Below are 24,332 nucleotides of genomic sequence, written 5' to 3' on the forward strand. Positions count from 1 at the left end.
TATTAATGATTTGCTCTCATGTGTTCATGTTGATGGGTAAATTTATAAATACTTCTAATACCTATAGAAAGCTTAATTTTATGTGATTAGTCTAAAAAAAAACCTAATATAATAAGGGAAAAGCAAAAAATAAAGATTCGGTGAAATTGAAAATCTCCTAATCTCTTAAAATCTTTAAAACTAGGAGTAAAATTATTGTTGACAACTAGGCCAAGAAAGAAATTTATAAGTCCTTCGATGTCTTATTTTACATTTATCATCGCCTAAATGAGTGTGTCAAATTACCTTTAAAATAATATTTTGAAAGTTAGAACAAACGATTCAAAAATATGTAAATACTCTTTTATTTGTCAGGCTTAATCTCTATAAATAAGAAGTGATCCCTTCTAATCTTTCGATAGGTAAAAAATATTATATAAAATATACTGTTATCTCTTCTAATTTTTGATAAGATCTAACTCAGATATTTGAGATCTCGTGTGAGAGACACCATGTATCCTCTAAAAGTCTTATATTTTATAAGTCTTCAAAAAACTAAAAACTCTCCTATGACTATAAATTTATTGTTACATTTCAAAAACTAATTTTTTTATTTTAATTATAATATTTTTAATAATATTAATATATTATATATTAATATTAATATAACATAAAATATAACTCATCAATATATAATATATTATTAAAAATATCACAACTAAATATTTAAATAACAGCAAAGCCCAAGTGTCCTTTCCACTTTGGCATGCTAAGTAACCAAATCAAGAATAACCCACTTGTTAATAACTCCAACTTTAATAAGATCGTCCTACCTTAATATTAACAAAAAAATAAATCTTAAATCTATTTATTATTAATATCAATAAATCACGAGATTATGAAAATTGGCGATCTTTTTTTTGAGATATTAAGTTGATGTACAAATTTAATATTATTGGAAGAATCATCAAATACTCCAAGCATCAAGACTCCTATACGTAAGAGTATAATTTTTGTCGTTTAAAATAATACAATTAAGTTAATAATTGAGAAAAAGATAAAATGAACATTAAAATATTTGAGAAGATTAATAAAATATAAGAAAATTATCTATTGAAACTTTACTTTTTTATAAGTCAAAACTACAATAATTAAGGGAAATCTTCAATACAATTAACCCTTTTCAAGATTGTTAAATAAGGTTCCGTGACACTACGTCTTTTATGGGATATTTGAAATATGAAATAGAATATCTTAGACACAAACTATTTATTCGAATGACAAATGAAAAAATAGACCACATAATTTAATATAACTAGTGAAACATGTAACACACTACACTTGATAAAACATATATATGATATGAAATAATCTACTCTTAAAAAAAAGTATTGAAAGACGAATTTATAATCACACGATCTAGTTTCCATAGTCAAAATTGAAAAGAATTATTATGTAACTCATGGAATGACCTAATGCACACTGCTGCCTTAATTAATTACCACCAATGAAAGATCAAAAAGAGAGAAAAATCATCAAATGGATTGATTGATGTAAATACTTCATTAGAAACTTCAATAGGATTTTAGATGCTTCCACGACAGCAAACAAGCTTAATTAATGTTTAATATCAAGGAAAGAAAGAAGCAAAGAAAGAGAAATAGATTGAACTCGAGAGATCTGAGACTAATCATGGTGAAGGTCAACCCCCAGTTCAGGCACAGTTGGATCCATCTGCAGACATGAAACGGGCGTAGAGCTCGTCAAGCTGCAAGGCCTGATCGTCTTCTCCATTCACCCAGGAACAGCTCAAATCTTCAGTCAAGGCAGAGCCAAGGGGGCATGGCTGCGGCTTCAAGGCGAGCAACAGCCTATGCGCCTTCTCCAGCTCCCCTCTGAGATGATCGACTTCTCTCTCCAGCCGCCTCTTCTCGGTTAATGTGGCTTCCAGCCTGAGCTGGAGGGCGCTGTATTCCAGCTCCAGGCTCTGCGTCTTCCACCGGGCTCGCTTGTTCTGGTACCAAATGGCGATTTGCCTCGGCGGAATCCCCAGCTCCCGCGCCAGCTGCAGCTTGCGCTCCGGCTCCAGCTTCTTGTTGGACTCGAAGCTCGTCTCTAGCAGCCTCACTTGCTCCTGTGTTAGCCTCTTCTTCATGATTTGCTTGGCTGAATGGTACTGTTTCTGGTTCGGAGAGTTCAAGGAACTCATGGCAACAAATTAATTAAGCTATGGAATACTTGAGAGACTTGGAGATGATATATATGTATATGTATGTGTATGTACATGTATATGTATTTGTATTTGTATAGAGATGGGCCAATGAAAGAGATGGGGGGCATTGAGTTTTCAAAGGTCTGGTGGTGATGTTATAACCTCATGACTTCATGTTAATGCATGCAGGTGATGTTCACGTGGGTACGGTCCTACCAAGTCAAGAATATGTGTGTGTGTGTGTGTATTAGCATAGTCTTGTGGGTTCTGCATATGGAACTTTATCTGTTTATGGATTAACAGTTAAATAATGATCGATGGATATATATGCACAAACAGCATATATACCAAGATATATGTGTGTGTGTATATATATATATGGATGGATGGATGGATAGAGAGATGCAGATGATCATGTAATTGGAAACTTTTGTTCCCACAACATGAGGGTTGTAATATTCTGTGCCTTGGCTTGTGAAAAGAGATGTGTGGACCTCATCAGAAGTTTTCTTTGGTGTTTTCTAGCCTGAGAAAAGGAGAGAAAATGACTTGAAAGAGGGTTCTGCAAGTAATTAAGCAAGAAACCATGCACATTTGATCTCAAAATTTGACAACTTCTCAGAGTTAATCCAGTTTGTTGGACTTGGAAGAACTCATTGATCATTTGATTTGCTTATTCCAGTTAAATGCCTTAAGTTTCTTTGGGTCCCACTTCAACCCCCCCCCCCCCCCCCCCCCAACCTGATCAGCCACTGATAATACTAAACAATATGATTGATCCAGTCCTTGATTCCTTTTTTTCTGGAAGTGGAAACACAATGGATTGGATAGGGAACCCTCAAAATGGCCTATTCTTGAAATAAGGAATCTGATAAAAAAAAGTTTCTCCTTTCTCTCTGCCACGTTTCTTTTTCCTTTCTTTTTCCTTTTGTACCAAGAATCCCATGGAAAGTTGAAAACTATACTTGCAGGTGACCTGATTCTTATCAACTTGAAGAGCCCTTTGTTGCCATCACTCCCTGTCACAGACTGCACAGGGCTGGTGTCCAACTGAAAATCATATCTTTGTGCCAAGAGATCAAGTCATATTGTATCCCCGCTAGCCAGCTACTCCATATAAATTAGCCTCCACTTTTGTAAAGGGATAAATTAATTAGTAAAGCTACTTACCATATCTAGTTTCCAGGAGAATGTTTACATAATTGGTTTTATATAAGAAAAGATACAAAATAAAAAATGAAGTAATTTGTAATAAGATTTAAGCGATTAAGATTAAAGATAAGATATACAAGATAACATTAAGATATTTTAGTTAGAACAAGTACACTTAATTATAATAATACAAAATGACTAATAACTAAAAGTAATGAAATCTTGCCTCAATTAGTGAGACAAATTTGAGATGTTGATAACTGAAATGCATCAATTAACAATATCTGACACTAATGGTGGTAATCAGTACTAATCACCACTCATCTGACAAAGATTGGACATCTCAACTCCTAGAACAGGACGTCAGTCAACCAGCAAGTGGAGAGGGAAGAGGACACAGTACAGATAGTTGAGTGAAATAGGCTTATATATATATTTATCTCAAAATTAATTAATTAGTGGTCTGATTAATTAAAGCTGAATTAGGGTTGCCCAAACCCTATCTTTATGTTGGTTTGGAAGGGTGCAGTGCTTCCCACCCTAATGCTATGATTGATGGCTACGATATTTGTACATGCACCTGTGATGTCAGGATACATAACCGAATTAATTAGACAACAAATTTTATATTTAAATATAGATTTGGGTGTTTCCACTACTACTCCAAGTTCTAGGTCATCCCATTCAAGTGCATGAACACTGACCAGTCAGGACACTGTCCTCTACAAGGAATTAGGTTGCCAAAATAAGGGGAAAGAAAGAAAGGGAAAAACAATAAATTGGAGAAATAAAAGGAGGAATCCTAAGCATCATAAATCAAATCATGATTTAATTAGCTAAACATTTACACTTTTGGATAAGATTTTTAGTATGGCAAAGGCAGCCAAGGTGACAAAATGTTGCGGAAGATGTCATGTGTTGATAAGATTGTATAGAAAATTAGTCCAAAATGATGTGATATGAGTTGATCTTACCCTAATAAATACAAATGAACTATTAAAATGACTTTAAACAGTTTTTAAAAATATCAATGCATGCCAAGTACCAACAATGATTCGGTATAAAAAAATTAAAATAACAAAAGTTACCAATTTTCATCTTGCGAAAACCCAAGAAATGGTCATTTAAGCCACTTTCCTTCATATTTCACCAAATGTTCACGCTGGAGACAAAAGCAATTGTTATTAACTTGACAGACCAATCAATGATATAATATAATAGGTCTGTTTGTTGTAACTTAAAAGTTGTAACTTTTAGCTTCTATCTTCAAAAAAGTTGGGATGTAGTGTTTGTTTTAGCTTATATAATTCTAACTTATAGCTTTTACTAGCTTTTAGAAGGGGTAGAAGCTGGCTTTTTCAAAATTGTGGTACCCCAACTTTTACGACTTCTGCTTAAATGATTATATTTTTGTGACAATTTTACCCTTATTTTTAACAAAGAATTACTCTTTTGTCTATACAATCATGAGTTTTTTTTCTCCACCGTCATCTCCATTTTCAAATCTCTTCTTCTCTCTAGCCATCTTCCTTTCTCTCTATACTCTAATTAATTTTTTTATGACACTTGAAACTTATACATATACACTAATTAATTTTTAAATTATCATTCTATAACTACTAAGGGTATTATGGACAATTATACAAAAATAAATTATTTTACAACTTATGGTATCAAACACCACAACTAATTAACTATAACTTCTAAGAAGTTACAGCAAACAGGTTCACAACTTATTCTAAGTTTTAGAAACTATAATCTAAAAAACTATAAACTATAATTTCTTTAATTAAGCTGCAACAAACGGGACCAATATCCAGCACCCCAAAATTCCTATTTTATTAGCAAAGAGCCCAAGCAGATTCAGATATCTGCAGGATGGTAATGCTGCCATTCATGGAAAACTTGAGAAATATTTATTTGCAAGCAAGTAGTTCTAACCACACACTGATAACAATTGAGGATTCAGGGGAAACGTGCCAGCTAGAAGTCCCCATTCAACTCAATTGGTTGCACCATTGGAAACCACACAATGAAAACAATTGGTTGCACCAATTAGTGGCATCAGGGAAACCAGTGGAGAAGCCTGCCCCAGAAAGGGGGAAGAAAATAATTGACGTGTAACAAGACTGGAGATATCCCCGTTCATGATAAAATAAAGATCATTCTTGGCTTTCCCAGGAACATTTGTAGACCAATTTCAAAATTATGCACCATATCAATTAAGTTAGGTAGTAAGCACATCAGCAACACGAGCAGAAAATAGAGTAAAGCCTAAACATGACAGCCTTCGGATTTCTAAATGTCAGAACATCACAATCACTCATCCACAACATTCACCAGTTCATACTCCACGAGAGAGAGATTGTTGTCCTCTTTCACCGCAAAAGAAGCAGGTTCAGTGACCTCAACACGACCCCATTTATCTACTGCAAGCCTCATGGATCCCTTAAACATGTCAATCTTTGCATTTCGGAGGATGACTGTCGTACCAGACTTCATCAAATCAACTGTGGGGAGAAGATATTAGATGAGATTTTACCAAGAGGATATACTACATTGCAATTAGTAAATGAAAGGAAGATTAAAGGCATTCCAACTTAACCACTAAAGGACTACATAACCAAAACTGTCCACTTCCAACAAAACTGTCCACTAAAGGACTACATAAAAGGCTGTTATTTTATCATATTTTAAAAGGCCAGCATTTATACATTTGAAAGTCCTCGTGAGGGGTATCAGGGCATGATCTTTTAGAGGGAGAGAGAATAGAGACATGGGGACTTATGGTGGTGGCCAGTGGCGTAGGGGTGTTGGCGTGGTGGATTAAATGAGGTGGTCTAGGGCTCATTTGTCAGGGAAAAGACAGATGGCAGTAGACTCAGATGTGGTGGCTGTGGAAGATGGTGGATGAGCAAATCCAGTGTAGGCAGCGGCATGGCTCGGGTAATGGCTGTGACTCCAATATTGTGGTGGCTTATGTGAGAGAGAGAGAGAGGTGAGTGAGAAACAGTTGTGGCTTGGCACTTCCAATTTCAACAGTTCAACGAAGGGTTCTATTTCCTTTTTCCCTGTTTGCCTTCTAATACACTTAACAGTGTTATAAGCAATGTTCTCGAAACCAGCCCGCCCAGTCTGGTACAACTGGAAAATAGGGAACAGCCACCAGACCAGTCTGGTTTTTGGCAAAAAAAAGGGTGGTTGAACTGGAACCCTGGTTCAACTGCTTAAATACCCCTGGTTCAGCGTCCAGAATCTTCCAACATTGTCAATTTATTTGCCTGTCAATTTCCTTCCAGGTTTGGCATGGCTTCTCAGTTCAGTAAGGGCAAAAAACTAAAAAAAGGAGAGAGAGAGAGAGAGAGAGAGACAGAGAGAAAGACGTGATGAAAGCCAATTGGATGAACTATGAAGTCCAACCCCACCACCTTCAAAGCCAAAATGACTCTTGCTAGCGTTTCAAAAGGATTTCATCTTCCCAAAAACGTTAAATTCTAATTCCCTTTCATGTGGGCTACATCAGGACCTTAGCATTTGAATCTTGAAGAATATATTTTCCGAAATTCTTTCTTTAATCTTTTTAGATGGTTTATTTATTTAGGCTTTCAAGTACTTTGCCACTCTCTAGGGTCTATCAACATGTCTTTAAAGTCCCAAATGAACTTCGCTCCAGCCTGCTCCTGCCTACACCTTTCTATTCAGTGCAACACTTTCCCAGAAAGGGGAATTTAGAGTGTAATACAACGTAATATTTTAATTGTGTGTGAGTGTGTTGTGTACAACTGGAAGATGCAAGTGCAACCCTGTAAAATCAGTTGTTTTCTATTTTTACATACAAGCATTAAACATCTAAACTTTTTCATATATGATGTTACTTGATGAATTTTGAAGTTTCTTATAGAATGAGATTGATTTTAATTTTTACTTGTTTTTAAATTATAATTATAATTATCATATTTATTTAATTAATAAAAATATATCCTAATCTGATCCCAATTTGACTCTGGTATGGCCATTGACCCTGGACACTATGCCCTTTCCAATTCAATACCTCACACTAGTTTTCTGAACATTAGTTATGAGTACATCATAAATCTTTTACGACAATCCTCAAAATTAAGGGATGGTCCAGGATAAAATTTCCACAACTTGCAGATAATTTTTTTCTTTTTGACTTGATAAGTAAAGCATGTGGTAGCATGATACCTCAGGGATAGTCAATGTAATTTACCTAATTCACTCTCAGCATACAGTGTCAACTGTTATATCCATTAATTAAATCTTTACGGGGTTAAATGGTAAATGCTATGAGCACAAGATTTTAGTCCAAAGCAGTTAGTCAAGTTGCAGCCAGCCACCCCTACACAATAAACACAGTTCCTTGCCCAGTCAACTGAAAGAATAATATATGTCAATCATTTGTGAGCCTTTCAACACCAATGTTCTATAAATACTTATCATGCCTGGAACTTTAAACTCTTAAATGGCAATCTCCAAGTTAAATTAGTTCTACTGACTTGAAAGCTATTTCAATAATCAAGGCACATTCTTTATAAACAGCAACTAGTATGAGATTGTGCAGGGAAATGCATATCACTGCTTAGCACTCCTTACACTTATTACCACCCTTGCCACAATTAAAAATGCCCATAAGAGAACAGTACCTAGAATGCCAGTTATATCATTGTCGTTTCATCTGCTTACCACTCCTTAAACTAATCAACTGATTCCGATACCTTCCTCTTTGATCTTTTGCAAAAGTCTAGACCAAAATACCTCAGCTCAATTTTAAGTAACATCAACTCACCTAGTAATCAAATTAATTCAAGAAACACGTATAATCAAACTCTCAGGCAACTAACTTTGATGCCACAAATGAATAGCAAGCGGTATTGCATTCCCCCCCCCTAAAATTTGCACCTCTTTAATAACAGGACATTAAAACAAGCACACGGACAATGCTATATATGAGACATTGATCATATTACAGACACTATAATGGAACACTGAAAATGTAAATTCAGATTTTCCCACGCAGGCTTCTTAATTTAAAGAATAAACAAGCTTTTCACGCAATCTATCGTAGTCTGCACGTTCGGCAAACTCAAACCGGAAAATAAAAGCAACCATAAGAAGGAAAATATCGGCCTCTACTTTAAAAATTCACTTGAAATGGATGTAATGATGAGCATATCGTATTACCTTGATCGTTGCGAGCGGTGAAGAGGATGGCGCCAGTCTCGTCTCCGACGAGACACTCGGCAATGCGAGTCTGGCGGAGGTGCTGCGCCGCCGGCCGGCCCTTCTGCAAAACAGTGTTGGAACTCAGGACCTTGACGGTGAGAGTGTGGCCGCTTGTTCCGGGCTTGAGGTCGCTGACCTTGACGAACACCGGCTTCCTCAGGCCGGACGTCGCGGCGCTCTGGTGCTCATTGGTTGCCATTGGATGACGACTGAATGTAACCCTAACCCTAACCTCAATCGCCGCGAAAACGAATCGATGTTCTGTTGCTTCTGTCTCTCCTTCGCTTTACTCTTTCGTCTTCCATTGCCGTATTTATACGGTTGTGACGGAGTTGTGATCCCCTGGCATCGGGTGCACTGAACTTGTCCTGTTCGCTGAATCTGATTCGATACTTCCCAATTGATATATCACGCTTTCAAAAGTTTTGTGCCCGTACTTTTAAGAATTACATATACGGTTGTGAAGGAGTTGTACTCCCCTGGCATCGGGTGCACTGAATTTGTCCCGTCCGCTGAATCTGATTTGATACCTGCCGATAGATATATCATGCTTTCAAAAGTTTTGTTCCCATACTTTAAAAATTACATATTTTGTTGAAATTGAATATAATATTCTGAGACGATGGTATTCAATCAATCTCAAGGAAAGGGGGGGAATTTATATTTTTGCATCTCTATTTTTAAGTTTTTTAATAATTTTTTTTATTATTTCAATTATATTATATATTTATATTTTTTAATCTATTTAACTCTATAATTTATCTATATTTAGAGTTTAGAGTGAAGTTAAGTGTTCTTGCATTTTTGTTGTTTCGAGTTAATTTAATCTAATACAAAGGTTAAGTTGACTCTAAAATACAAGTACGTGAGTGTAATCGAAATAATAAAAAAATTAAATTATTATATAAAAAAATATAAAAGTATAAACGTTAAATTAATTAAAAAATATATAAAAATATAAAATAAAAAGATGAGTTTTGCCTAATTATATTAAAATTAAAATTAATAAAAAAAAATCAAATTGAAGATCAATATGAGATCAGAAAGGCAAGACTATATTGATATTTTTAATCAAATGATTATTATAGTTATTTTTAAAAATGATAATATAACTTTTAAAAAATAAAAATAAGAAAATATATAATTTGAAATAATAAAAATTGGAGTGACTACACTAAAAAAAATGTCAAAATATAAGAATAAAAATATAAATATTATCTAATTAAATTGAACCAACTTTAAATTAGACTATATCAAAATTAAAATTAATAAAGATATTCGAATTAAAGATCAGGATGAATAAAAGAAAAACTATAATTAAATATTCGAATTAAATGTCAGACTATATATATTTTTAATTAAATAATTATTATAGTTATCTATAAAAATGATAATATAACATAAAAAAAACATATATTTGGTATATTTATGTATATTTTTAAGAATATTTAATGTAATTTAATAATAATTATAATATAAATTTATGTCATTTTATTATTATTACCGATTAATGTCAAAAAATATCAAATTTTTGTAAATTATTTTTTAATTTTAAAATTTTTTAATGAACGTCAAAATAATTAAAAATATAAATAATTCTACCTTTGTTATTCGGACAATTATGTTAGAAATAAAAATAATTTATATTTATATTTGTTAAATGAATGACAAAATTTATATTTATATTTAATTGAGTAATATTTTTTTATATTAAAATTTATATTTATAAAAGGATTCTTATATTTTTTTATTTATGTATTTTTTTTTCATATATCTGTTTTTATTTTTTAAAAAATATCATTTTATCATTTGTATTTCGTATTGTATCGGTTCCCATTTTACGCCTTTTTTTTATTTTTTTCTTTTTTGCCGCCAAATGCATATTTTCCTTTAATTTTGCCACTGGAAGAGAAATTTTCAGTAACCTCTTCGGTCTTCTTGGAAGGTCATTCGAACCAGGGTTTTGTTCTCTCTCTCTCTCTCTGACCATGGAAGAGGAATTTGCAGTAACCAATCCCACTCAATTAGTGGAGGCAGCATCAGATTTCGCACATCATCCCGGTAATCAGCTCTTCGTAGTTTTACTTTCCTTTCAATTTCAGCATCCCCCTATTTTTCTGTAAATACATGTCGTGTATGCATCTGTATAATCTTTGTCCTTTTGTCTCATCATTGTATCAGGAGCCCAATCCGACGCTTCAGCCAAGGAATTCCTAGATCGGTTCCCTCTTCCAGTCATCATCAAGTAAAGTAACCATCTTCACCTCTGTGCTAAGGACGTGTGTAAATACTGTCTACAGACGCATTTTGAAACATTAATGTTGAGTAAATATCTCGCAAAACCCCCTGTTGTGCCCCGATGAATGGCCGGCGATGGAGGAGATGAAGGTGGGGCTTCAAGGCTCAGATTGATCGGTCCAAGACCCACTGAGGTAAAGCCAAAAATCGGTCCCAAGGAAAACCCAAACCAGCTTAGATCGAACCCAAATCTGCCCAATCGGAAGAAAAAACCCCAACCTGAGAATGACAAGCACACAAGGTCGAAAAAACCCCACACAGAAGAATACCAACGGCCACTCTTTTTCTTCTCTTCTCACTTTCGGCTATCTCTATATCTCTCTCTTTTCGCCCCTTCAAAAACCACCCCCCATATACACAATATATAGATGACCATCAAAGAACCAGATAGCATTTCACCAAGATGAGGATAAGCTCTCTAGGTATCCGGAAGAGATGAGACGAGGGTGAGGAAAAAAGGGGAGAACAAACCTGGGAGTTGAATGGCTTGGACGCCCAAGTCTTCAACTTCTTCATCAAATAGGCCAGATCAAGATTAGACGAATAATGGGCTTTAGATAGGGCAGCTATTGGGCTTAGACCAAAATGGGTTGGGTTTGGTTTTTGTTTAAGCAATTGGGCCAAGCCCCCTTTCCTCAAAACAAGATAAATTTACTTGGGCCATCTTTTTCTCCAGCTTCTTCTAAGGGGGTTTGGACCATTCTTTAAATCTATCAATCCCGGGCAAAGCCTATGATAGTTTTATACTTACCCGATCTCACCATCATCACCTTGGACTTGTTGGGTATCACACCCCAACAAATAATCGTATTGGCATTGTGGTCTTTCTATTGCACGAGGCAGAGAACCCACGAGTTGGGTGAAACTACCAGGGCAGAATCACTCATCAAGTTTTTTTTGGTCAATAGTTACGATTATGTAGCTCTTGTGGTTTTCCTGGTTTATTCTACTAGTCAAATTAAAATAAAAGAGACCTACAACTACAAGAACAAATGTGTTTGCTTCACTAGTAATCTGGACAAAAATGAAATTCACCAAACAAAGCCGTTGACATGTCAGGTTTCAGCATCTCTAGACTACCCTTATGTCAAGTAACATTTTTTGAAATGTTTCCTTACAATCTTTTTCTCATTTTTGGCTAAGAGAATATATCAGTGAAATCATAAAAAACCTGTCTTGATTCCCACTTGTCTGCAATAACCCAACTGTTGACTGTAAAAACCTATGTGACTGTTTATTTCATTTCCCGGGCTGTTTCAACCACATGATGGCTGGTTTTTAGTTGCCTTTTTCCATTTTTCCAAGAAAACTATATTTCTCAAGTTCACACTTTATATGTACATATTTTTTTCAGGGATTAGTGAATGACATTTAATTACAAGGAATAATTAATTTTCCATATTACAGAATTTTTAAATAATATGATTTCCCCCACATTCTCAAGTATATAAACTTGCCCTTTCTAGAATTTTTACTGGTTGGTTTTGTACATTTATCTTTTTCAAAATAAGTTTGATGTTAAAAATTTGAAAGTTCATCATGACAGTACAATGTTGCTTGCAGTGCTTTACAAACAAAACAGGACGTGCTTGGTCTTGAAAATGCTTTGGTTGCTTGCTTGGAGAGGATATTTAGGACAAAATATGGGGCCTCCCTCATTCCACAGTACATGGTTTGTAAACAAAATTTATTTTGTTCTAGCCACTTGCAATGTAAATTGCTCCTTTAGGTGTCATCCAATGTTGTGACACAATAATCAGAGTGACTATTTGCTGTGGTACTTCTGCTTTCCTAGGTGAGTATGGATAATCTGATTTTTTGTTTTACAATCAAAATTCCTTAAAATGTGAACAAGAAACCTTTTCAATGGCAAAAGATGGAATATGATTGCAGCTGTCCAAAATCTTCTTTTGCAATTGAATATGAAATGAGTAATTTTTGTTACATTTCTCAGATTAATTGCCTTTTATTGTGACGGAACTCTTAACATGTTTATATATACATGGGCACCATACCAAAAAGGAAGCCCTGCATTCTAAAACTTACGAGATCCACTTCAGCTTGTTTTTATCACTAAGTATATGAAGTTATATGATTTTAATCTAGTTGGGTTCCATTACTGTCAATTGGATGTTTAATCAAGGTAATTTCAGGATATAAAAGATGAGATTATCCCATGGCTATGGCAGTTGTTTTATATTTTTTACATACTTTCTTCTTGCAAATTTTGTTGTTTTCAATTTTGCACTACAAATTTGGTTGCATTTTGATGGCTGTAAGTCTTGTTCTTTATATAATTTTTGTTGTTAAGAACCAACATGCATTTTACATGAGCCATGGTTGTTTTGATTATAGTTTCCTATGTCATCTTTATTTGTGCGTCAATCTGCATACTTTGTGGATTGGCATTCAAGATTATCTGACACTTGCATAGTTTTGTGTCAAGTTGATGGCTTGTAGTGTCTAGGGCAAGTACTGAATTGTTCCAAAATCTTTAGGCAATGGCTTGGTGTCAGATTGCTATTTTAATACAGCAGTAAAGTGACCATTAAAGTTATCCTTTCATTTGGGATGAAAAAATTAAGAGTTCTTATTGCTCTTTTGGTGGTCATTTGAAGCTAATAGTTTTGATTATTTTTATTTTTGTTTCATGTTTATGACCAAGACATCACATGTCAACTATGAAGAAGCTAGTGTGTGATGACTACTTCGTGTGAGATTTTTTGAAGACAATCCATGCTATCCTTAATCTCTTACAGATCAAGACATAATTTTCTGACCATATATTCTTCATTAACTGAAGCTTTGTATTATTGATTTGATTTGTTGAATGGCATGTTCACCCTTCTTGGTTGTCTTTGCTGTTTTCAGTCATTTGTAGTAGTTGGTCTGGGGGCGGATTCTCAAAAAGTCAGATGCCTTGCCTGTAAAACAGTACGTATGTCTATAGCATTCATTCCGCCCCCCCCCCAAAAAAAAAAAAAAAAAAAAAGCTCTGGTTTTATCTGCACTTATAACTTGCACAAATGTTGTTTATTCAATGATATTGTTTTACATGTACCCTCCAGCTAAGTTTTCTAAGATAATTTTTACTGCATCTTATTGTAGAACCAAAAATCTGAATGACATGTATGAGTGCATGCATGTGATGTATGTAAATATAGGAAAGGATGTATAGTCGTGCATCATGAATATTTTGGGTAAACAACTATTTTATGTGCCTAACTCTATATCAGATCCCATGGCACTGAAGGTGCCAATGGTAGTGAGTTGTCTACAAGGTAAGTTGAAAAACACTTGCCAAATAAAGGGCACAATTAGCTTCATTTACTGTACTTCTAAATTATTTATCTGGTTTAGGGAAGTTGATTGTTTCAGATGAGGGTAAAAATAACTTGAAGGGAAAGATGGGTTTATTGAAAGTGAAGCATATCAGCTCCATGTGATGTCAATTTTTAGTAGATAGCATGCTAGATAAACTGTTTGTATTTTTTGCATTCTATTGTAGGTAACAAGATTTTTCCCTATGGCAGGCATATTTTTGGTGCTCAAATGTGCTTTTTGTTTATGCTGCTTCATCTTTTTTTTTGTCTTCCATTAGATTCATGCTTTACTTATCCAGAAGACCATTATAGCATGCTACATAGGATGTAATATCCGGGAATAATTTGAGGATAAAAATGATATTTGATAAAGGGCATAAATGGAATTTTGGGAAAAATAAGACTATAAGGCACACTAGCACAGCTTTGGGCGACCGAATTAGTCAGAGGGAGTACCTCGGACCCTAGATAATTAAGAAAAATGGTATAGTATCATCGAGTAGAATAAATTATGATTTTTGGTGATGAAAGAAATGAGATCGGGAACAGTTTTCGGTACAGCAAAAAATACAGCTGCTAATTAGGTCGTATTATCGAATTGTTATAAACGATGTCCAAAAATTCAACGGAGAGTGTCAAGGACTAGTATTCGATGCGTAGAACAACCCTTAAGTGGTTTCAGATGGAATCGAGTGGATTTGAGGTCAAATCAATCAATCGGGCCTAAGTGTAATTTTCTAAAAATGCCTGAGGGAGGTCAAAACGGCAATTTCTCAAAAGTTTCAAGGGAGAAATGAGAAGTACTAATCTTGAGGGTCTTAGTGAGGGTGTTAGAAAGATCAGGGGCTTGAGGTTAAGGGCCAAAATGCAAAAGAAAAATTTCAGGGGGCTAAAGTGCAATTTTCAGAAAATTGCTCAGAGATGGCAGATCTGACCGAGATTTTGGCCGGAAAATCCGGCCATTTGGACAGCCTAGGACCGTCAGGGAATGGCCTAGGGTGGCCTAGGAGGTGTGGGGAAGAAGGCTTGGTCGGAAATCGGCCATGTGGGGGTTGTTTTTGGCTATAAATATCGAAGGTATTCGGCCTAGAATGAAGCACCAAATCGAGCTCGTTTTTGAATGATTTTTGGAGCTTTGATAAAGGGCTTTTGGTCTCTAGGCATCAAGGATCATTTTGGGAGTATTTTGAAGCATTTTGGTGAGCGTTTGAGGGGGTTTCGAGTTTGGCCGAGGGTTTGGCGGTCCGCCTAGCCGGACCTGTAACCGGCCATTTGGGCCATTTTTTGGTGGCCTTTCGGCCTGATTTTTGTGGCATCGTGATTGATTCTCAAAGAGCTTTCGAACGGCACCGGTTTCATGGCCATCGGAGCAACCGCCGGCGACCGGCTAGAGGTAGAAGACGGTGGCGCGTGACTGCCATGCGCCAGCAAATTTTGTCCAGCCACTCGCCCGCGCGCGAGGGCGCGTGAGGCCTCAGGTAATTTTGAATTTTTTTTATTTATTTTAAGAAAAATAAATAAAAATTATGGTGGAAGAAAATTTTGAAAAATGTTGGAGAAAATGGTCATTTTGAAATTTTCAAGGTAAATAAGGCTTATGAAAAATAGGAGGAGATATTGAAAATTTTTTAGAAAATTCCAGAAGTTAGGAAATATTTATTTATGAATTGTTATGAAGAGAAATCGAGGAAAAATCTTGAGTAGGCATTTATTAGAATTTTTGAGGAGAAATATAAAGAAAATAGGAAGAAATTATGGAAAAATTGAAAAAATAGATATTGATATGATTTTGAACAAACATGATGTCTAGGGTATCGTTGAGGCTCGAATTTGAACTAGAGACCGCCTGGCACGAGAATCGAGGTCGATCGGGCACGCATTTCGAGGAATCTTGAATTTAGCCCAAGGTGAGTGTTCGCCCCCAACTTTGTTTTGACTTGTGAGTGGTTCTACTCAAAAAGATTTCAAGTAACATGTGAATGGTTTACTATAAGTGTTCATCCCTATGGCTTGGGTTTTTGTGATGGATTGTCCAAATGATTATTTACACGTGCATTAAATGTGGATTTTAAGTATTGATTTTAAGTGACGCATGTTATGATTTTAAGTGATGCATGTTATGATTTTCGACATTGGCTTGTTTTGTGTTGTCCATGTGGGACGTGGGTTGGTAACTTGTGACGTAGCCCAGAGTGACAGCACTCGGGATGCGTACCTAGGATTAATGCTAGGTGACCCACTTGGGACGGGGCTGAGACGGACTTCACCCTACGGGACCCAAGTGGCGGGGTTGAGAGTGGACACCACCCCAGGTTTCTTTGAGCAATAGCATTAATGTCGAGGTGACGTCGATTCCGAGGATAGTGCTGATGTGACACTCTTGGGGCTAGGGTTGCGTTAAATTTTGGAATGCTTTTGAGTGGGAGCGTAAAGCCTAACAATGACAATGGGGTGATTCCCAAGTTCATATGTCGAGGTTGTCCCTCTTAAGCAGGATCGGTTTGCCAATGGGTCGATGTGGTCGTGTCGCCTTTAGAGATATTGCATTTTTCCCCTATTAGGGCTAAATGTTGTGTGGGATTCTCTTAGGCTGGTGCATGTGGGATTTATCGATTTTGGAACATGACTTTGCATACATTCATGAAAATGTTTTTGAACTCTCACTTAGATGATTCAGCATCTAATTTGGACTATGTCCCTGGAATATTCAAATGTTCCAGGTAAAAGTAGTGGCGCCAAGGGAAAGAATGTCATCGAGATGTAGCTGCTATGATTAGTTTTCATAGGTTTTGTCTATGAATACGATGATCAAAGGTTATATAATATTTTGATATTTTCATGTGAAACATCGATTCAGTTATTATCTGTAAAGGAAATTGTCAGTTATATATCATTGAGGTTTCGATCTTGTTTCCGCTGATGTGATTGATATTACTTGTCTTAGTCTATTAATTATTCAATTTTGATATGCTAAGAAGGTACGATCGGGATTGTCGGGAAATGATTATGTCGAGGGTATGTATATCGAGGGACTTATGTTGTGTATAAGATATAAAAAAAAAAAATATTCCCGAAATCTCGAGGTAATGCACGTTTGTGGGAAAACGGGGCGTTACATAGGATGTGAAAATTTCAGCCTTTTCCCTCTATAAAATGACAGTACTCTTTAGGGGAAGGAGTTGTTCCAGTGTTTGCAGAAAGCAAAATTAATGAACTGATTTGAGTCTCCAGGAAATAAAATACATTGCCTGAGAAGAATGGAGTCCAAGTCACTGTGTATGGCACCACCCGTCTACTAGTTCCTCAATGGCTGAAAAGGCATCAAATACTATTCAAAAATTGATACAGTTCTGTACTGTGTTTATTCTATTATTCAAGTAATGTACGATTAGGAGGGTGATCTGATAGTTGCATATCTTGAACACTTGTTTGCCATTCTTTGCCCTTTCTTTGAACTTGAAGTGCTTATACTACAACTATTATTTTTTCCCAGATAAAACTTATCTTTTCACCACTTCTAATTTGCCAGCTTTGAACAGGTTTCTTGTCTTTTGGAGAATTCTGACGATACCTTTGTTTCTGCTGCCCGGCTAGTGATCAAGTACGATGTGTATCCACTTTTGCTTAAGTGCCTAATTGATGGGTAAGCTGCTGGAATATTCTGGATGATCGCTTTTCTAGTACAATTATTGCTAACTACCACTTATATAATAAAGAAGCTTTCATTATCATTCAACATTGGTTTATTGTGAATACTTGAAGCGGATACTGAGCCAAAAAAAAAAAGAAAAAATTTTGGAGAGGAAAGAAAGATTGCGATGATGTTGGCTGAGCTGAATGATATGTATTTTTTTTTTAATAAGCTTAATGTTGAGTAGGTTAAATTCTAGCTACATTTTGGCCAACTAGAGCACTCATTCCAGTCTTAAGGCACCATTCTTTTCTTTGGGATGTTCTCTCTACATCTTTTTGACGTGACTTGCTGTTGGAGCTTGTTTTATTACATGTACCTGTACTAGTCATTAAAAGTTGTTTATGTTAGCAATGTTTTTATAACATTTGACTAGCATGTTGTTGGAAGTTGACATCCTTGTGAACTTTACATTTGGATATTCACTCTTCTGAAATTTCATCATAATAACTTGTACTGATTCACTGAATGTGGGTCTTCCTTTAGCATTTATAGTCAGTTCAATGTTAGAGGGTGTTCCTACAGTTTATCTAGTCATTCACACTTAAATTTGGAATTTTAATGGTTGTGTGCGCGTGTGTGCATGTTTATTTATTTATTTATTTATTTTGGGGGGGGGGGGAGGGGGAGGTTTTGAGGGTCTATACTAGGTAAACTGTTGTATGAAGAGACGATAAGTGCATACTTTCTTTGACTTTGTCTTCCACATTTAGATCTTCATGATAATTCAAGATATTCTCATCACCTACAATGTTTGGATGATCACTCCACATTGTCTCTCAAATGGTTTTTTTTATGGTTAATGATCTAGGCAATTGAGGCAATTTTTTTAATCCTTGAGATGATGTTTCTGGCTGATTCTGGAAGGCAATCAATTAAAAAATTCAAAATGTTACTTAATAATAAGTAAAAAAGGGGCTAAATAAAATCTTCTTACACCTTAAAAGATGACATGTTTGAGTAAACCAAACCACTCGCCGCCTCTTATCCACCTTACTTTGTTGTGTTTACCAGCTGAAGTTCTGGATAAATTCTCTTGCTTCCAAGAGCTCAAAGGGGAATAGACCTGCACTCCATTCAATGTTGTTGCCACATATTTAACAAACTAAAGTCCTTTGTCAAAAAGATGCCCAACACTTGGTGCCCCCAAATTGCCAAGATAGAAATGTCAGATTATGTATGGCAAGAGAAGTGTCTTGCTCAAATGTCCTTGAACTGCCAGCATAATGTATGATCTAACAAGCACAGAATTTTGAGATGCTTTCACTTCATAAAGTTAAAGGTATCAGAAATGGGGGTCATACTCCACAGAGCACCGTGTTGGCCAACTCTTCTTATTGAGTTATCTTGTGTTTGTTTGTTTTAGTTGTAGTTGCTTGGCATTTCTTGAACAAATGTTATTATCTCCAACTTTCAGAGTAGTTAAATTTACCTTCCAGCATCTTCTTTGTTTTGCTCTTCCTATTAATTTGGTCAACACAAATCGTGCAAAACATGAAAGAAAACCTCATGAACTATTGCTTTTTCCCCCTTCTGTAGTGATGAACAAGTTGCCAATGCATCAATGGATGCAATTAGAAGTTTGGCTGGCTATGCAGAAGGAATGGTAAGGATTTGGTTGTTTGTCTCCTTCAAGGTCAAAGCTTTTTAGTTGTTTATTTACTTTATTGTGAGGACATGAGAAAGTTACAGGAGCTGATTTGCAGGAGCAAATGATCTCTTTCTATGAGTCTTGACTTTATTTATTTTATTCTATTTAGTTATTGTTTTCTCTAATTTTGTTTAGGACGTCATCTTTCCTGCTAATATCAGCGAAGCTACTCATCTCAGGAATTTAGCTGCAGGATGCTCATCAGTGGTATAGTACTGCATAATCGATAACTTAAGTTTATAATAGGCAGCATTACTTACAAAGATTTCATACCAATAGCAGCTTTCTTGCAGTTACCTGTAGTTTTTTTTTTTTTTTTTTATGGCTTAGTCAAATTTGATGTTGTAACCAATCATATTGATCTTATCAGCCTGTGTGCATTTGTGTATGCCACTTACAATTTCTAGCTATTGCCTTATCCTGGTATCATGTAATTGCATCATGTACGATAACACTATTATCGGTAGTGTCCTTGATGTTACTTTGGTAAAGGCAATCTCATGAATATATTGCCCAATTTCTTTTTTCTTTGGATCCAAAAGCTGCCAGTTCAGATTCTTTATCTAATAGTCAATGGCACTGCACTGGTTATTGTCATGCCTGCACTGGTGTTTCAGGGACGGGTCCGGGTTTTAGCTTTGATTGTGAAGCTGTTCTCTATTTCCAGCTCTGTGGCATCTGTAGTTTACAACTCAAATCTTCTTGATCTTCTAGAGGCAGAAGTGAGGAATGCAGATGATACACTTGTAACTTTGACTGTTTTGGAGCTATTTTATGAGGTTTGTCATCATTAACTTACAATTTGTATTATTCCAGTTGCCACATGGGGCTTGTGCTAATATTTGCATTGTGGATGTTGTGACTCTGGTATGATACCATCTATTAGCTGGTCAATTTTTGTATATTCTGGCTACTTTAGCACTTTTCAAGCTCAATTTTCCATTTAAGGGAAGATTTTGGTGCATCTATATTTTGTCATGATTGCAAAATGCATGACCAGTTAAAGCTTACAGAGAATATACTAGGCATGCGCATATCTTTTATTCATTTTGTTTTTGTTTTCATTTTTCTTGTAATGTTCCTTGAGTTATGCTGCACTGCACTGTCTTCTGACTGTATGTATGGTGGATGAAGTTGGCAGAAGTTCAGCACAGTGCAGAGTTCTTGTCGAAGACTACACTTCTGCAGTTGCTTATGTCTTTGATAAGGTACTTGTTTGACAAAAGTCTCACCATTCTATTTTCTCAATTCTACTCCTTTCATGCCTTAGATGAAGTTGTATCTTTTTGTAGCAATGCTTCAATTGAATCAATTTTGAGAGCAAGGGCAATGATGATACTTGGAAGGCTTATGTCCAAGGAGAATTCTTTTTTGTTTATTCCTGAATCTAGTAAGCGTTATGCTCAAAACTTCAAGTTCTTGATACTTTGGTACTTACTTTTTACTTGTGGTTTGAAGATGAGGTCTGGACCATTCATGACCCTCCACCTCCCAGTTGGATGTCTTTAGCATTCTTTTAGTTGCACACAAAGTGTAATGTATATTGGCTTTTTTCTTAGTAACTGCTCTATCTGCATTTGTTTTATATTCCTGCATGTCACACTCGGCGATACACGTCCCAATTTCCTTTCATTGCATTCTGTTATTGCTTTCTTTGGATTCTGCTATCTCTCTTAAATTCCAGCTGTACTAGTTTGTTAGAGAGAATATTCCAAAAGTAGCCCATGTGTAAAAGGCGTGAATAGGACAAAATAGGCTGTTATAACCGTCTAGGGAAGGAATCCTCGGGTTGTCGAGGCCTATATATCCTTCTTAGACCCTCGGCTACAACAACAAGATTATCAATCAACTTCAGATTTCTTTCTTTTCCTCTATATTCATCTGATCTCCCTCACTATCTCTTTCTTCCCTTCTCTCTACTCGGCTTACTACTCCTATCACTGATTAATTCTAAACCAGCCAGCCTATCCGAGTCACAAGCCGTGACAATTTGGTATTAGAGCCGCGGTCTTGGTTGGATTAGCGTAGCATCCATTTATGGCGGACGGTACCCGCATGAAGAGCCTCGAGGCGCAGCTACAACAGTTCGGCTCAACGGTGACAGACTTCCAGAGGCACGTAGATCAGTTAGAGCAAGGATCGGAGCGAAATCACAAGGCGATTTTAACACTGGACTGTCGAATGGAAAATTCGATAGGTGAACTTGAGAGAAGGCTCGACGGAGCTCTGTCTCAAATGCGGGAGGATAATGCGCAAATGAGAGCAGAGCTGGGAGCCCAACTCCAACAGTTCATGGTTATGTTCACTCGCCAAAATGTGGTGAGATTAGCCCCTGAGTTTCCTCCTAGAGATCGAACAGAGCCATTAATACCAGATGTCCGAAAAGACAGAGTAGCAGGGGATGAAGGGGCTGGGCTAGAACCGGAAGGAAATATGAGAAACGTGATGGAAGGTGGACAGGAAGGGCAGAATTGCCCACAGCAACCGGGGTTCCCGACACCCAGGTTGGAGATTCCGGTGTTTGATGGGAACAATCCCCGGTGGTGGGTGAGAAAATGTGAGTGCATGTTCGACTGGTACAATGTACCTGAGGAAAGGAGGGTAGCTTTGGCTTCGGCCTATTTTGATGACCTGGTAGACGCCTGGTATCAAGGGTGGATAAGGGTCAAGAACAACCCAACCTGGGTGGAGTTCACGGGGAGGTTATGCGAGAGGTTTGGAGAAAAGAGTATGTCGGATGTCATCGAAGAATTCAACAAATTAAAGCAGATAGGAGATGTGAATGCCTACCTGAGGCGGTTTGAAGAGCTGAGATCATTAATGATCAACAACGACCCCCACCTCTCAGAAGCCTGTTTCGTCTCTAGCTTCTTGAGTGGGCTCAACGATGATTTGAGACCCATGGTTAAAATGATTCGGCCTAGAACAGTGGAGCAAGCGGCAGAAAGCGCTCGACTACAAAAAATGGTGGTCGAGGCTTTAATGAGGAAGCAGAGACAACAACACCGGGCAGTCACGGGAAACTTAGCCCATCCGAGAGATAAGGTACATAACCGAGATTGGGGTAGGGGAGGCCAAGGTGTTAGGAACACAGGAGGGCCTAGTTCAGGGGGGAAAATATAATGAACCGAGGAGGCAGCCGGGGTTGTGCTTCAGATGCGGGGATAAATACTATCCTGGGCATCAATGTGGGCGGCAACTGCTGTTATTAGAAGGGGACCCGAAGGAGAAGTCAGAAGTAGAAGAAGATGAAAGAGAAGAGGATGATGAGCTCGGGGAAGAAGACACAGGTGAGATTTCACTCCATGCGTTAAAAGGGGTGACCAATAACAAGATCATTAAGGTGGAAGGGAAGGTGAAGGAGGACAGCTTGTTGATCTTAATTGATAGTGGAAGCACGCATAGCTTCCTGGATGAAGGGTCTACGAAAAGATTGAAGTGCTCTCCCAAGGAAACTCAACCCCTCAGTGTGACGGTGGCTAATGGGAACAGAGTGATCAGTGAATCGGTATGCCAGGGGTTTAATTGGGAGATGCAAGGGGAGAAGTTTGAGGCGAACCTGAGGCTGCTTCAATTAGGGGGCTGCGATGTGGTACTAGGGGTGGACTGGATGAAAGAAGTGAACCCCATAAGCTTTGATTTCAATAGGATGGAGGTATCCTTTGACAAAGAAGGAAGAAGAATGACTCTCGCTGGGGGAAGAGAGTTTGGGACTTGCCGAATGATAACAGGGAAGAAGCTTCGCCGGGTGTTCAGGAGTAAGTGGAACCAACTGGCTCAACTGTTTTCCATTACAGTAGTAGAAGAAGGGGGCGAGCAGAAGCTGTATGGGGAATTATACTTGACTGTCAACAACCAGCAATGTGAGCTTGGCCAGGTACACTTTTAGGCCCCTATTGATGAATTGCTATTAGAATTTGAGGACTTATTTACTGAACCTGATACTCTACCCCCAACCCGAGCCTTGGACCATTCAATCCACCTAAAGCCCAATACCGAACCCATAAACATCAGATCATACCGCTATTCTCCCATCCAAAAAACAGAAATTGAGAAAATGGTGAAGGAAATGTTAAAACAATCCTTCATAAGACCCAACCAGAGCCCTTTTGCATCACCAGTCCTCGTTGAAAAGAAGGATGGATCTTGGCTTTTTATGTGGATTACCGACAACTAAATACCTCAACCATCAAAGACAAGTATCCTATACCCTTGATAGAAGACCTAATGGATGAACTACACAATGCCAAAATTTTCTCAAAGCTGGACATTCGTTCAGGATACCATCAAATAAGAATGAAACCTGATGATGTCCATAAAACAGCCTTTAGAACCCATCATGGACATTTTGAATTCTTGGTGATGCCATTTGGACTCACCAATGCCCTAACCACTTTTCAAGCCCTAATGAATCAAATCTTCGAACTCTATTTAAGGAAATTCATACTAGTATTTTTCGATGATATCCTTGTCTATAGCCTAAACCTTAACCAGCACTTACAACACCTCAAAACCACCCTAGAGGTCTTTAGATCTAACCAACTCTTCATCAAAAGGTCGAAGTGTTCCTTTGGGCAAGATCAGGTTGAGTATTTGGGCCATTTGATATCAAAAGAAGGGGTTAAGACTGATCCCAAAAAGGTGGAGGCCATGTTAGCTTGGCCACGTCCCACAACGGTGAGGGCTCTACGGGGGTTTCTTGGCCTTACCGGTTACTACTGCCGGTTTGTGCGAGGATATGGAGTAGTGAGTAAACCACTGACCAACCTACTTAAGAAGGGT

General features: G+C 37.0%; 3 protein-coding genes across 6 annotated transcripts in view; 1 reads left to right on the plus strand and 2 right to left on the minus strand.

The window, feature by feature from the left end:
• Nucleotides 1–1,399: 1,399 nt before the first annotated feature.
• On the minus strand, nucleotides 1,400–5,309 carry LOC127792637 (homeobox-leucine zipper protein ATHB-52). The gene has a single exon (XM_052323225.1). It carries the CDS (start codon nucleotides 2,186–2,188, stop codon nucleotides 1,694–1,696), a length of 495 nt encoding a protein of 164 aa, XP_052179185.1. The 5' UTR covers nucleotides 2,189–5,309; the 3' UTR covers nucleotides 1,400–1,693.
• A 147-nt stretch (nucleotides 5,310–5,456) lies between these two features.
• Nucleotides 5,457–8,890, minus strand: LOC127792638 (uncharacterized protein At4g28440-like). The gene is made up of 2 exons (XM_052323226.1): nucleotides 8,546–8,890; nucleotides 5,457–5,853 (listed from the first exon to the last, which is right to left on the minus strand). Exons 1-2 carry the CDS (start codon nucleotides 8,784–8,786, stop codon nucleotides 5,663–5,665), a joined length of 432 nt encoding a protein of 143 aa, XP_052179186.1. The 5' UTR covers nucleotides 8,787–8,890; the 3' UTR covers nucleotides 5,457–5,662.
• A 1,589-nt stretch (nucleotides 8,891–10,479) lies between these two features.
• The window catches only part of LOC127791511 (uncharacterized), a 31,043-nt gene continuing 17,190 nt past the window's right edge, over nucleotides 10,480–24,332 (plus strand). For 2 of the 4 annotated variants that reach the window (XM_052321428.1, XM_052321429.1), the window contains exons 1-10: nucleotides 10,480–10,648; nucleotides 10,769–10,832; nucleotides 12,449–12,557; nucleotides 13,757–13,819; nucleotides 17,748–17,851; nucleotides 19,439–19,505; nucleotides 19,686–19,757; nucleotides 20,168–20,329; nucleotides 20,685–20,758; nucleotides 20,843–20,940. In XM_052321428.1, the coding sequence (XP_052177388.1) occupies nucleotides 10,576–10,648; nucleotides 10,769–10,832; nucleotides 12,449–12,557; nucleotides 13,757–13,819; nucleotides 17,748–17,851; nucleotides 19,439–19,505; nucleotides 19,686–19,757; nucleotides 20,168–20,329; nucleotides 20,685–20,758; nucleotides 20,843–20,940 (886 nt within the window). In that variant the 5' untranslated portion in view covers nucleotides 10,480–10,575. Of the gene's footprint in view, nucleotides 10,649–10,768; nucleotides 10,833–10,856; nucleotides 11,020–12,448; nucleotides 12,558–13,756; nucleotides 13,820–17,747; nucleotides 17,852–19,438; nucleotides 19,506–19,685; nucleotides 19,758–20,167; nucleotides 20,330–20,684; nucleotides 20,759–20,842; nucleotides 20,941–24,332 lie in introns of those variants that run through there. The other 2 variants (XM_052321430.1, XM_052321431.1) reach the window with 2 other exon arrangements.

The sequence above is a fragment of the Diospyros lotus genome, chromosome 15 (genome assembly GCF_014633365.1).
Source record: "Diospyros lotus cultivar Yz01 chromosome 15, ASM1463336v1, whole genome shotgun sequence".
NCBI classification, from domain to species: Eukaryota; Viridiplantae; Streptophyta; class Magnoliopsida; order Ericales; family Ebenaceae; genus Diospyros; species Diospyros lotus.

Excerpts from the sequence above, each read along its gene's own strand:
- LOC127792637 (XM_052323225.1), bottom strand. The coding sequence starts at position 2,188 with ATGAGTTCCTTGAACTCTCCGAACCAGAAACAGTACCATTCAGCCAAG.
- LOC127792638 (XM_052323226.1), bottom strand. The coding sequence starts at position 8,786 with ATGGCAACCAATGAGCACCAGAGCGCCGCGACGTCCGGCCTGAGGAAG. Across the intron at positions 5,854-8,545 it reads CACCGCTCGCAACGATCAAG|TTGATTTGATGAAGTCTGGT; the intron begins GTAATACGATAT and ends TTCTCCCCACAG.